At 64.5% G+C, this 12242-nt stretch overlaps 1 protein-coding gene across 1 annotated transcript; it reads right to left on the bottom strand.

The window, feature by feature from the left end:
* Positions 1–5570: 5570 nt before the first annotated feature.
* Positions 5571–12242, bottom strand: PSMD4 (proteasome 26S subunit ubiquitin receptor, non-ATPase 4). Its single transcript, XM_069951418.1, has 10 exons — positions 12144–12242; positions 10541–10681; positions 9375–9489; positions 9202–9288; positions 9038–9106; positions 7301–7516; positions 6807–6915; positions 6598–6729; positions 6140–6204; positions 5571–6064 (listed from the first exon to the last, which is right to left on the bottom strand). Exons 1-10 carry the CDS (start codon positions 12167–12169, stop codon positions 5894–5896), a joined length of 1131 nt encoding a protein of 376 aa, XP_069807519.1. The 5' UTR covers positions 12170–12242; the 3' UTR covers positions 5571–5893.

The raw sequence follows: 12242 nt of genomic DNA, 5'->3' as shown, positions 1-12242 counted from the left end.
CCTGACAGTCTGTTATATATTTTCTCTTAAATAAAAACAGTTCAATCGTCCAGGGTCCTGCCCCATTCAGACGGTATCCAGGGTCCCTCCCCATTCAGCCGCTATCCACAGTCCTGCCCTGAGACGCCTAACACAGCCGGTATCCAGAGTCCTGCCCGTCCAATCCGGTATCCAGAGTCCTGCCCGTCCCAGCCGCTATCCAGAGTCCTGACCCTGGATGCGTAACACAGCCGGTATCCAGAGTCCTGCCCCGAGACGCCTAACACAGCCGGTATCCACAGTCCTGCCTGTCCCAGCCGGTATCCACAGTCCTGCCCTGAGACGCCTAACACAGCCGGTATCCAGAGTCCTGCCCGTCCAATCCGGTATCCAGGGTCCTGACCCTAGATGCGTAACACAGCCGGTATCCAGAGTCCTGCCCCAAGGCACCTAACACAGCCGGTATCCAGAGTCCTGCCCCAAGGCACCTAACACAGCCGGTATCCAGAGTCCTGCCCCGAGACGCCTAACACAGCCGGTATCCAGAGTCCTGCCCCAAGGCACCTAACACAGCCGGTATCCAGAGTCCTGCCCCGAGACGCCTAACACAGCCGGTATCCAGAGTCCTGCCCCAAGGCACCTAACACAGCCGGTATCCAGAGTCCTGCCCCGAGACGCCTAACACAGACGTTATCCAAAATCCTGCCTGTCCCAGCCGGTATCCACAGTCCTGCCTGTCCCAGCCGGTATCCAGAGTCCTGCCTGTCCCAGCCGGTATCCAGAGTCCTGCCCCGAGACGCCTAACACAGCCGGTATGAAGAGTCCTGCCTGTCCAAGCTGGTATCCACAGTCCTGCCCAAGGCACCTAACACAGCTGGTATCCAGGGTCCCGCCCCATTCCGCCAGTATCCAGAGTCCTGCCCGTCCCAGCCGCTATCCAGAGTCCTGCCCGTCCAATCCGATATCCAGGCTCCTGACCCTAGATGCGTAACACAGCCGGTATCCAGAGTCCTGCCCCAAGGCACCTAACACAGCCGGTATCCAGAGTCCTGCATGTCCCAGCCGGTATCCAGAGTCCTGCCCCAAAGCACCTAACACAGCCGGTATCCAGAGTCCTGCCCCGAGACGCCTAACACAGGCGGCATCCAGAGTCCTGCCTGTCCCAGCCGGCATCCAGAGTCCTGCCTGTCCCAGCCGGCATCCAGAGTCCTGCCTGTCCCAGCCGGCATCCAGAGTCCTGCCTGTCCCAGCCGGCATCCAGAGTCCTGCCTGTCCCAGCCGGTATCCAGAGTCCTGCCCCAAGGCACCTAACACAGCCGGTATCCAGAGTCCTGCCTGTCCCAGCCGGTATCCAGAGTCCTGCCTGTCCCAGCCGGTATCCAGAGTCCTGCCTGTCCCAGCCGGTATCCAGAGTCCTGCCTGTCCCAGCCGGTATCCAGAGTCCTGCCTGTCCCAGACGGTATCCACAGTCCTGCCTGTCCCAGACGGTATCCACAGTCCTGCCTGTCCCAGACGGTATCCACAGTCCTGCCCCAAGGCACCTAACACAGCGGGTATCCAGAGTCCTGCCCCGAGACGCCTAACACAGCCGGTATCCAGAGTCCTGCCTGTCCCAGCGGGTATGTAGAGTCCTGCCTGTCCCAGCTGGTATCCAGAGTCCTGCCCCAAGGCACCTAACACAGCTGCTATCCAGAGTCCTGCCCCGAGACGCCTAACACAGCCGGTATCCAGAGTCCTGCCTGTCCCAGCGGGTATGTAGAGTCCTGCCTGTCCCAGCTGGTATCCAGAGTCCTGCCCCAAGGCACCTAACACAGCCGGTATCCAGAGTCCTGCCTGTCCCAGACGGTATCCAGAGTCCTGCCTGTCCCAGACGGTATCCAGAGTCCTGCCTGTCCCAGACGGTATCCAGAGTCCTGCCTGTCCCAGACGGTATCCACAGTCCTGCCTGTCCCAGACGGTATCCACAGTCCTGCCTGTCCCAGACGGTATCCACAGTCCTGCCTGTCCCAGACGGTATCCACAGTCCTGCCTGTCCCAGACGGTATCCACAGTCCTGCCTGTCCCAGACGGTATCCACAGTCCTGCCCCAAGGCACCTAACACAGCCGGTATCCAGAGTCCTGTCCCGAGACGCCTAACACAGCCGGTATGAAGAGTCCTGCCTGTCCAAGCTGGTATCCACAGTCCTGCCCCGAGACGCCTAACACAGCTGGTGTCCAGAGTCCTGCCTATCCCAGCCGGTATCCAGAGTCCTGCCTATCCCAGCCGGTATCCAGAGTCCTGCCCCAAGGCACCTAACACAGCCGGTATCCAGAGTCCTGCCTGTCCCAGCCGGTATCCACAGTCCTGCCCCGAGACGCCTAACACAGCTGGTGTCCAGAGTCCTGCCTATCCCAGCCGGTATCCACAGTCCTGCCCCAAGGCACCTAACACAGCCGGTATCCACAGTCCTGCCCCGAGACGCCTAACACAGCCGGTAACCAGAGTCCTGCCCCCAAGGCACCTAACACAGCCAGTATCCAGAGTCCTGCCCCGAGACACCTAACACAGCCGGTGTCCAGAGTCCTGCCCCGAGACGCCTAACACAGCCGGTATCCAGAGTCCTGCCTGTCCCAGCCAGTATCCAGAGTCCTGCCTGTCCCAGCCGGTATCCACAGTCCTGCCCCGAGACGCCTAACACAGCTGGTGTCGAGTCCTGCCTATCCCAGCCGGTATCCAGAGTCCTGCCCCAAGGCACCTAACACAGCCGGTATCCAGAGTCCTGCCTGTCCCAGCCGGTATCCACAGTCCTGCCCCAAGGCACCTAACACAGGGGGTATCCAGAGTTATGCGCCGAGACGCCTAACACAGCCGGTATCCAGAGTCCTGCCTGTCCCAGCCGGTATCCAGAGTCCTGCCTGTCCCAGCCGGTATGTAGAAGTCCTGCCTGTCCCAGCCCGTATCCACAGTCCTGCCCCAAGGCACCTCACACAGCCGGTATCCAGAGTCCTGCCTGTCCCAGCCGGTATCCAGAGTCCTGCCCCAAGGCACCTAATACAGCCGGTATCCAGAGTCCTGCCTGTCCCAGCCGGTATCCAGAGTCCTGCCTGTCCCAGCCGGTATCCAGAGTCCTGCCCCGAGACGCCTAACACAGCCGGTATCCAGAGTCCTGCCCCGAGACGCCTAACACAGCCGGTATCCAGAGTCCTGCCTGTCCCAGCCGGTATCCAGAGTCCTGCCTGTCCCAGCCGGTATCCACAGTCCTGCCCCGAGACGCCTAACACAGCCGGTGTCCAGAGTCCTGCCTATCCCAGCCGGTATCCAGAGTCCTTCCCCAAGGCACCTAACACAGCCGGTATCCAAAGTCCTGCCCCAAGGCACCTAACACAGCCGGTATCCAGAGTCCTGCCCCCAAGGCGCCTAACACAGCCGGTGTCCAGAGTCCTGCCCCGAGACGCCTAACACAGCCGGTATCCAGAGTCCTGCCTGTCCCAGCCGGTATCCAGAGTCCTGCCTGTCCCAGCCGGTATGTAGGAGTCCTGCCTGTCCCAGCCGGTATCCACAGTCCTGCCCCAAGGCACCTCACACAGCCGGTATCCAGAGTCCTGCCTGTCCCAGCCGGTATCCAGAGTCCTGCCCCAAGGCACCTAACACAGCCGGTATCCAGAGTCCTGCCTGTCCCAGCCGGTATCCAGAGTCCTGCCTGTCCCAGCCGGTATCCAGAGTCCTGCCTGTCCCAGCCGGTATCCAGAGTCCTGCCTGTCCCAGCGGGTATGTAGAGTCCTGCCTGTCCTAGCTGGTATCCACAGTTCTGCCTGTCCCAGCCGGTATCCACAGTCCTGCCCCAAGGCACCTAACACAGCCGGTATCCAGAGTCCTGCCTGTCCCAGCCGGTATCCAGAGTCCTGCCTGTCCCAGCCGGTATCCACAGTCCTGCCTCGAGACGCCTAACACATCCGGTATCCAGAGTCCTGCCCCGAGACGCCTAACACAGCCGGTATCCAGAGTCCTGCCTGTCCCAGCGGGTATGTAGAGTCCTGCCTGTCCTAGCTGGTATCCACAGTTCTGCCTGTCCCAGCCGGTATCCACAGTCCTGCCCCGAGACGCCTAACACAGCCGGTGTCCAGAGTCCTTCCCCAAGGCACCTAACACAGCCGGTATCCAGAGTCCTGCCTATCCCAGCCGGTATCCAGAGTCCTTCCCCAAGGCACCTAACACAGCCGGTATCCAGAGTCCTGCCTGTCCCAGCCGGTATCCACAGTCCTGCCCCAAGGCACCTAACACAGCCGGTATCCAGAGTCCTGCCCCAAGACACCTAACACAGCTGGTATCCAGAGTCCTGCCTGTCCCAGCCGGTATCCACAGTCCTGCCCCAAGGCACCTAACACAGCTGGTGTCCAGAGTCCTGCCTGTCCCAGCCGGTATCCACAGTCCTGCCTGTCCCAGCCGGTATCCACAGTCCTGCCCCAAGGCACCTAACACAGCCGGTATCCAGAGTCCTGCCCCGAGACGCCTAACACAGCCGGTATCCAGAGTCCTGCCTGTCCCAGCGGGTGTGTAGAGTCCTGCCTGTCCCAGCCGGTATCCAGAGTCCTGCCCCAAGACACCTAACACAGCTGGTATCCAGAGTCCTGCCTGTCCCAGCCGGTATCCAGAGTCCTGCCTGTCCCAGCTGGTATCCACAGTCCTGCCCCGAGACGCCTAACACAGCTGGTGTCCAGAGTCCTGCCTATCCCAGCCGGTATCCAGAGTCCTGCCTATCCCAGCCGGTATCCAGAGTCCTGCCCCAAGGCACCTAACACAGCCGGTATCCAGAGTCCTGCCTGTCCCAGCCGGTATCCAGAGTCCTGCCCCGAGACGCCTAACACAGCCGGTATCCAGAGTCCTGCCTGTCCCAGCCGGTATCCAGAGTCCTGCCCCGAGACGCCTAACACAGCCGGTGTCCAGAGTCCTGCCTGTCCCAGCCGGTATCCAGAGTCCTGCCCCAAGGCACCTAACACAGCCGGTATCCAGAGTCCTGCCTGTCCCAGCCGGTATCCAGAGTCCTGCCCCGAGACGCCTAACACAGCTGGTATCCAGAGTTCTGCCCGCCCATATGGCACTGTCCACCAACAATAACATGCATCTTTGAGGGGAGAGACCACCAAGAAATCTGAATATAGGAGGGGGGGGGGGGGTAACAATATCACTTTAAAGGGGTTATCCAGAACCTCTCTTGTCTTCAGTTTGGGTGGGCTTTGTTAACTCTGTTCCATATTAGTGAGTGGAGCTTAATTGCAAACTGCACCTGAACTGGAGACAATAGCGGTGCTGTCTCTGGAAGAAAGCGGCCATGTTTTTGTAGCATGGAATAACCCCTTTAGGAAGGTGATGACAACTCCTGATATGGAAAGGGGGGTTGGGGGGGGTTGGAGTATATCTGTCCAGAAGGGTTCCATCTTATGACCCATCCAAACAGAACGTAGAAACCTTGCGGACTCCATAGTGCGGTGACTGAGGTGTGTAGGCCGGAGCCTCTGTAGTGTGAGCGGAGTGTAATAGGTTCTGTGTAGCTGGGGTAGGCGCTCCCCACCACTCTCCATTCATCCAGCCAATCCATGAGGCCAGGGCGAGTTCTTATAGAAGGTTTTATTAGTGATGTCACCTCCCAGGTGCTCAGGATACAAATATGGCCGCCGAACATGTGACAGCACCTGACACGCCCACACCCCCAGTATGAACTACAAGTAGCAGCACACCTGGAACTCTGCAAAGAACACATCATACATGTTCCCTAAACATGTCAGAGAAGGGACCCTCAAACCTCCCGCTCTCTAGTCAGGGGGCCCCCTCAAACCCCCCGATCCTCAGAGGGGTCACCCAGCTGCCCAGTGCATTGTGACTTATTAATAACTAAAACCGGAAACAAACAGCCCCCCAGCCCAGGCAGCCCCCCATTATTTCTTCTCCTCCTCCTTTTTGTCTTTCTTGTTGTCCTTTGAGGCCTGGGAGGCCAGGGACCCCATAGCATTGCGGATGGCTTCATTGTTGGGGTCCACACCTGGAAGGTTCTCCAAAACACTCTGCAAGAATTCAGGGTCCTGCATGACGTCATAGTCATCCTCCTCCTGCAAGCGAGAGAGACGGGTGAGGGTCTGGACACAGGAGCTGACACTTTATAGGGGGGAGCAAGGGGGCCATACCTTGGCGGGTTCGGGGATCTCCATAGCGCTGCTGTCCAGGTCACCCTGTTCTGCCTGGCCGAATTCTGTGGGGGGGGGGGAAAGCGGCAGTCACATGATCAGGTATACAGCACCCCCACCTGGCCCTCCAGGACAGGCGGCCGAGGGGGAGCACCCCCACCTGGCCCTCCAGGACAGGCGGCCGAGGGGGAGCACCCCCACCTGGCCCTCCAGGACAGGCGGCCGAGGGGGAGCACCCCCACCTGGCCCTCCAGGACAGGCGGCCGAGGGGGAGCACCCCCACCTGGCCCTCCAGGACAGGCGGCCGAGGGGGAGCACCCCCACCTGGCCCTCCAGGACAGGCGGCCGAGGGGGAGCACCCCCACCTGGCCCTCCAGGACAGGCGGCCGAGGGGGAGCACCCCCACCTGGCCCTCCAGGACAAGTTGCTGGGGTCCACCTCTCCCTATATAAACATACCAGACCCCTGTAGAGACATCTGCATGGCGTACGCTATCTGCTCGTCCTCGGTCATGCTGCTGAAGTCTGGCAGCCCACTGCGGCCGCCCTCCTGCTGCCCGATGGTCATCTTCAGCAAGGCCTCATCTGAATCTGTAGACAGAGCACAGTAAGTGGGGGGCTCACCCAATCCCTGTGGATCCCGCCCCCCAGGGCCCCTCAGTGCTCACCATCTCCAGCTGTGGAGGTGATCCCGGCCTCCGCCGCCGATGCAGCAGCTGCCCGCCGGGCCTCCTCTTCCTGACGCTGCCTCTGCTCCTCCATGGACACCCGCAAAGCCTGGGGGAACACACGGGGAGCACGTTACCCAGGGGAGCGGAGGACACAGGCCAGAGTCACGTTATCCAGGGGATGGGGGGTACACAGGCAGGGGATGGGGGGTACACAGGCCAGAGTCACATTACCCAGGGGGTCAGGGGTACACAGGCAGGGGATGGGGGGTACACAGGCAGGGGAGCGGAGGACACAGGCCAGAGTCACGTTACCCAGGGGGTCGGGGGTACACAGGCCAGAGTCACGTTACCCAGGGGGTTGGGGGTACACAGGCCATAGTCACGTTACCCAGGGGGTCGGGGGTACACAGGCAGGGGAGCGGAGGACACAGGCCAGAGTCACGTTACCCAGGGGGTCGGGTTACACAGGCGGAGGTCTAAGGAACACTCACCAGAGCCAGCTCCGGGTCTGCACTGGGATCAACACCAAACTCAAAGTCACTGGCCCCCAGTCCCAGCATGGCGCCTCCTTCTCCGGCCAGGATGGGGGAGCTGATCAGGGCGTCTGCCAGGCTGGGTCCCGGGGGGACGGTGACCAGATGAGACCCGGTGCCATCCTTCCCGTTCAGCGTGTTGATGAACGCCGTCAGCTTCTCTGTATTAGATTCCTGGAGAGGAACAGAGTCACCTTTATCCATGTCCATATGTGTCCCCAACCCTCCCCTCCTCCCCCCGCACCCTCCCTGCAGGGGCCCCTGAGCCACAGGCCCTCCCTCCTCCCCCCGCACCCTCCCTGCAGGGGCCCCTGAGCCACAGGCCCTCCCCTCCTCCCCCCGCACCCTCCCTGCTGGGGCCCCTGAGGTACAGACCCTCCCCTCCTCCTCCCCCCGCACCCTCCCTGCAGGGGCCCCTGAGCCACAGACCCTCCCCTCCTCCCCCCGCACCCTCCCTGCAGGGGCCCCTGAGCCACAGACCCTCCCCTCCTTTCCCCGCACCCTCCCTGCAGGGGCCCCTGAGCCACAGGCCCTCCCCTCCTCCCCTCCTCCCCCCGCACCCTCCCTGCTGGGGCCCCTGAGGTACAGACCCTCCCCTCCTCCTCCCGCACCCTCCCAGCTGGGGCCCCTGAGGCACAGACCCTCCCCTCCTCCCCCCGCACCCTCCCTGCTGGGGCCCCTGAGGCACAGACCCTCCCCTCCTCCCCCCGCACCCTCCCTGCAGGGGCCCCTAAGCCACAGACCCTCCCCTCCTCCCCCCGCACCCTCCCTACAGGGGCCCATGAGGCACAGACCCTCCCCTCCTCCCCCCCCCTGCTGGGGCCCCTGAGACACAGACCCTCCCCTCCTCCCCCCGCACCCTCCCTACAGGGGCCCATGAGGCACAGACCCTCCCCTCCTCCCCCCGCACCCTCCCTGCTGGGGCCCTGAGGCACAGACCCTCCCCTCCTCCCCCGCACCGTCCCTGCTGGGGCCCCTGAGACACAGACCCTCCCCTCCTCCCCCCGCACCCTCCCTGCAGGGGCCCCTGAGCCACAGACCCTCCCCTCCTCCCCCCGCACCCTCCCTGCAGGGGCCCATGAGGCACAGACCCTCCCCTCCTCCCCCCCCCCCTGCTGGGGCCCCTGAGACACAGACCCTCCCCTCCTCCCCCCGCACCCTCCCTGCTGGGGCCCTGAGGCACAGACCCTCCCCTCCTCCCCCGCACCGTCCCTGCTGGGGCCCCTGAGACACAGACCCTCCCCTCATCCCCCTGCACCCTCCCTGCTGGGGCCCCTGAGGCACAGACCCTCCCCTCCTCCCCCCGCACCCTCCCTGCTGGGCCCCTGTGGCACAGACCCTCCCCTCCTCCCCCCGCACCCTCCCTGCAGGGGCCCCTGAGCCACAGACCCTCCCCTCCTCCCCCCGCACCCTCCCTACAGGGGCCCATGAGGCACAGACCCTCCCCCCCCCCCCCCCCCCCCTGCTGGGGCCCCTGAGACACAGACCCTCCCCTCCTCCCCCCGCACCCTCCCGGCAGGGGCCCCTGAGGCACAGACCCTCCCCTCCTCCCCCCGCACCCTCCCTGCTGGGGCCCTGAGGCACAGACCCTCCCCTCCTCCCCCGCACCGTCCCTGCTGGGGCCCCTGAGCCACAGACCCTCCCCTCCTCCCCCCGCACCCTCCCTGCGGGGGCCCCTGACCTGTGGACACTCACCTCCTCTCCAAAGTTGATGATGTCTACGCTAACCTTCTCCTTCTTCAGTCGCTTTGCCATCTTCACCAGCTGTAGATAAGGAGGAGGTGTTACCATAAGAAGCCCCGCCCCCTATACAGTGATGTCACACACACACACACACACACACACACAGGGTCCCTTACATCTTTCTCGTTGTCCTCCACCGGGCTGCCCACGAAGGCGATGATCCTCATCTTGTGGTTCTTCCCCTGACGATGCTTCAGAGCCAGCTGGTGGGAGACATTATATATACATATAACTAGGAGGGGGCCCCAAGAGGCCACGCCCCTGTCCCCCGCTAACCCCCAGGACTCACGTGTGCAATGCGGATTCCTGTGCAGAAGCTGATCTTACCCACCGGCTGGACTGAGTGAAGCTTAGAGAGGATCCTGCCCGTATCTGGGGTGAGGGTGGTCAGCACCTCGCAGTTACTGCAAGAGAGGAGGGTGAATGGAGACCCGAGACCCCCCAGCATACCACAAACCCCACCAACTGGAGGAGACCCCCCGGCATAACGCGACCCCCACCAACTGGAGGAGACCCCCCCGGCATAACGCGACCCCCACCAACTGGAGGAGACCCCCCCGGCATAACGCGAACCCCACCAACTGGAGGAGACCCCCCCGGCATAACGCGGACCCCACCAACTGGAGGAGACCCCCCCGGCATAACGCGGACCCCACCAACTAGAGGAGACCCCCCCGGCATAACGCGGACCCCACCAACTGGAGGAGACCCCCCCGGCATAACGCGGACCCCACCAACTAGAGGAGACCCCCCCGGCATAACGCGGACCCCACCAACTGGAGGAGACCCCCCCGACATAACGCGGACCCCACCAACTAGAGGAGACCCCCCCGACATAACGCGGACCCCACCAACTAGAGGAGACCCCCCCGGCATAACGCGGACCCCACCAACTAGAGGAGACCCCCCCCGGCATAACGCGGACCCCACCAACTAGAGGAGACCCCCCCCGGCATAACGCGGGACCCCACCAACTAGAGGAGACCCCCCCCGGCATAACGCGGACCCCACCAACTAGAGGAGACCCCCCCCGGCATAAACGCGGACCCCACCAACTAGAGGAGACCCCCCCGGCATAACGCGGACCCCACCAACTAGAGGAGACCCCCCCGGCATAACGCGGACCCCAGCAACTGGAGGAGACCCCCCCGGCATAACGCGACCCCCACCAACTAGAGGAGACCCCCCCGGCATAACGCGGACCCCACCAACTAGAGGAGACCCCCCCAGCATAACGCGAACCCCACCAACTAGAGGAGACCCCCCTGGCATAACGCGAACCCCACCAACTAGAGGAGACCCCCCTGGCATAACGCGGACCCCACCAACTGGAGGAGACCCCCCCGGCATAACGCGGTCCCCACCAACTGGAGGAGACCCCCCCGGCATAACGCGGACCCCAGCAACTGGAGGAGACCCCCCCGGCATAACGCAGGGGGGGGGGGGGGCACTCACTTGGCCAGGGTGATGAGCCCCACGTTGTTCTCGGGGTTACTGCGGGTCTTGGAGTGACACACGATGTTGACCGCATCCTGCTGAGCCTGGAGCCGCGTCGGCAGGAAGTCGCCATTTCTCATATACTCACTGTTATCCACACTGCAAGATACAAGAGCGGGGTGAGGAAGAAGAGGGGCCCGGGGGAAGGGACAACAAGGGGCCCTAAGGACAGGAGCTCGGAGGGAAGACAAGGGGGAGGGACAAGGGGGAGGGGGACGCCTCAGGACAAGGAGGGGGGGGGGGGGGACAGGACCTCAGGACGGGGGGGGGGGGGGGGGCAGGACCTCAGGACGGGGGGGGGCAGGACCTCAGGACGGGGGGGGGGCAGGACCTCAGGACGGGGGGGGGGCAGGACCTCAGGACGGGGGGGGGGGGGGCAGGACCTCAGGACGGGGGGGGGCAGGACCTCAGGACGGGGGGGGGGGGCAGGACCTCAGGACGGGGGGGGGGGGCAGGACCTCAGGACGGGGGGGGGGGGGCCAGGACCTCAGGACGGGGGGGGGCAGGACCTCAGGACGGGGGGGGGGGCAGGACCTCAGGATGGGGGGGGCAGGACCTCAGGATGGGGGGGGGGGCAGGACCTCAGGATGGGGGGGGGGGCAGGACCTCAGATGGGGGGGGGGCAGGACCTCAGGATGGGGGGGGGGGCAGGACCTCAGGATGGGGGGGGGGGCAGGACCTCAGGATGGGGGGGGGCAGGACCTCAGGATGGGGGGGGGGGCAGGACCTCAGGATGGGGGGGGGGCAGGACCTCAGGACGGGGGGGGGGCAGGACCTCAGGACGGGGGGGGGCAGGACCTCAGGACGGGGGGGGGGCAGGACCTCAGGACGGGGGGGGGGGGCAGGACCTCAGGACGGGGGGGGGCAGGACCTCAGGACGGGGGGGGGGGGGCAGGACCTCAGGACGGGGGGGGCAGGACCTCAGGACGGGGGGGGGGGGGGGCAGGACCTCAGGACGGGGGGGGGGGGCAGGACCTCAGGACGGGTGGGGGGGGCAGGACCTCAGGACGGGGGGGGGGCAGGACCTCAGGACGGGGGGGGGCAGGACCTCAGGACGGGGGGGGCAGGACCTCAGGACGGGGGGGGGGCAGGACCTCAGGACGGGGGGGGGGGGCAGGACCTCAGGACGGGGGCGGGGGCAGGACCTCAGGACGGGGGGGGGGGGCAGGACCTCAGGACGGGGGGGGGGCAGGACCTCAGGACGGGGGGGGGGGGCAGGACCTCAGGACGGGGGGGGGGGGCAGGACCTCAGGACGGGGGGGGGGGGCAGGACCTCAGGACGGGGGGGGGGGGGCACAGAGGTCGGTGAGGGCCCTCAGATGAGAATATGTGGCCCCAAATCACCAGAGAGCAGCTCCCCCTGTTCCGCCCGGTTGCACGGTGACGGTGCTTTCCCGCTGTACCGGGCCCGGCCGGGAATGACTCAGGGATTCGGGCGGAGGGGTCCTCGATGCCCGGGAGTGATTCCCGCCCCTCCAGACCGGAGCTCGGCTATCCGCAGCTGTTGCCCACCCACAGCCCCTCCATCTCCGGTGTCCCCGTTCCCTCTCCCGGTTCTCACCAGACCATAGTACTCTCCAGCACCATCTTGCTGTATTGTCACTGTACGCCGACACTAAAACAAGAAGCGCTCCCATTGGACATTAGCGTCAGCCAATCA

Source organism: Dendropsophus ebraccatus, chromosome 13 (assembly GCF_027789765.1).
Source record: "Dendropsophus ebraccatus isolate aDenEbr1 chromosome 13, aDenEbr1.pat, whole genome shotgun sequence".
Lineage (NCBI taxonomy): Eukaryota > Metazoa > Chordata > Amphibia > Anura > Hylidae > Dendropsophus > Dendropsophus ebraccatus.
Note: the sequence above shows the minus strand (reverse complement) of the source record. Positions and strands in the feature narration are given on the sequence as shown.

Excerpts from the sequence above, each read along its gene's own strand:
- PSMD4 (XM_069951418.1), bottom strand. The coding sequence starts at position 12,169 with ATGGTGCTGGAGAGTACTATGGTCTG. Across the intron at positions 10,682-12,143 it reads CTGGAGAGTACTATGGTCTG|TGTGGATAACAGTGAGTATA; the intron begins GTGAGAACCGGG and ends TGTATCTTGCAG. Across the intron at positions 6,730-6,806 it reads CACCTCCACAGCTGGAGATG|ATTCAGATGAGGCCTTGCTG; the intron begins GTGAGCACTGAG and ends CTCTGTCTACAG.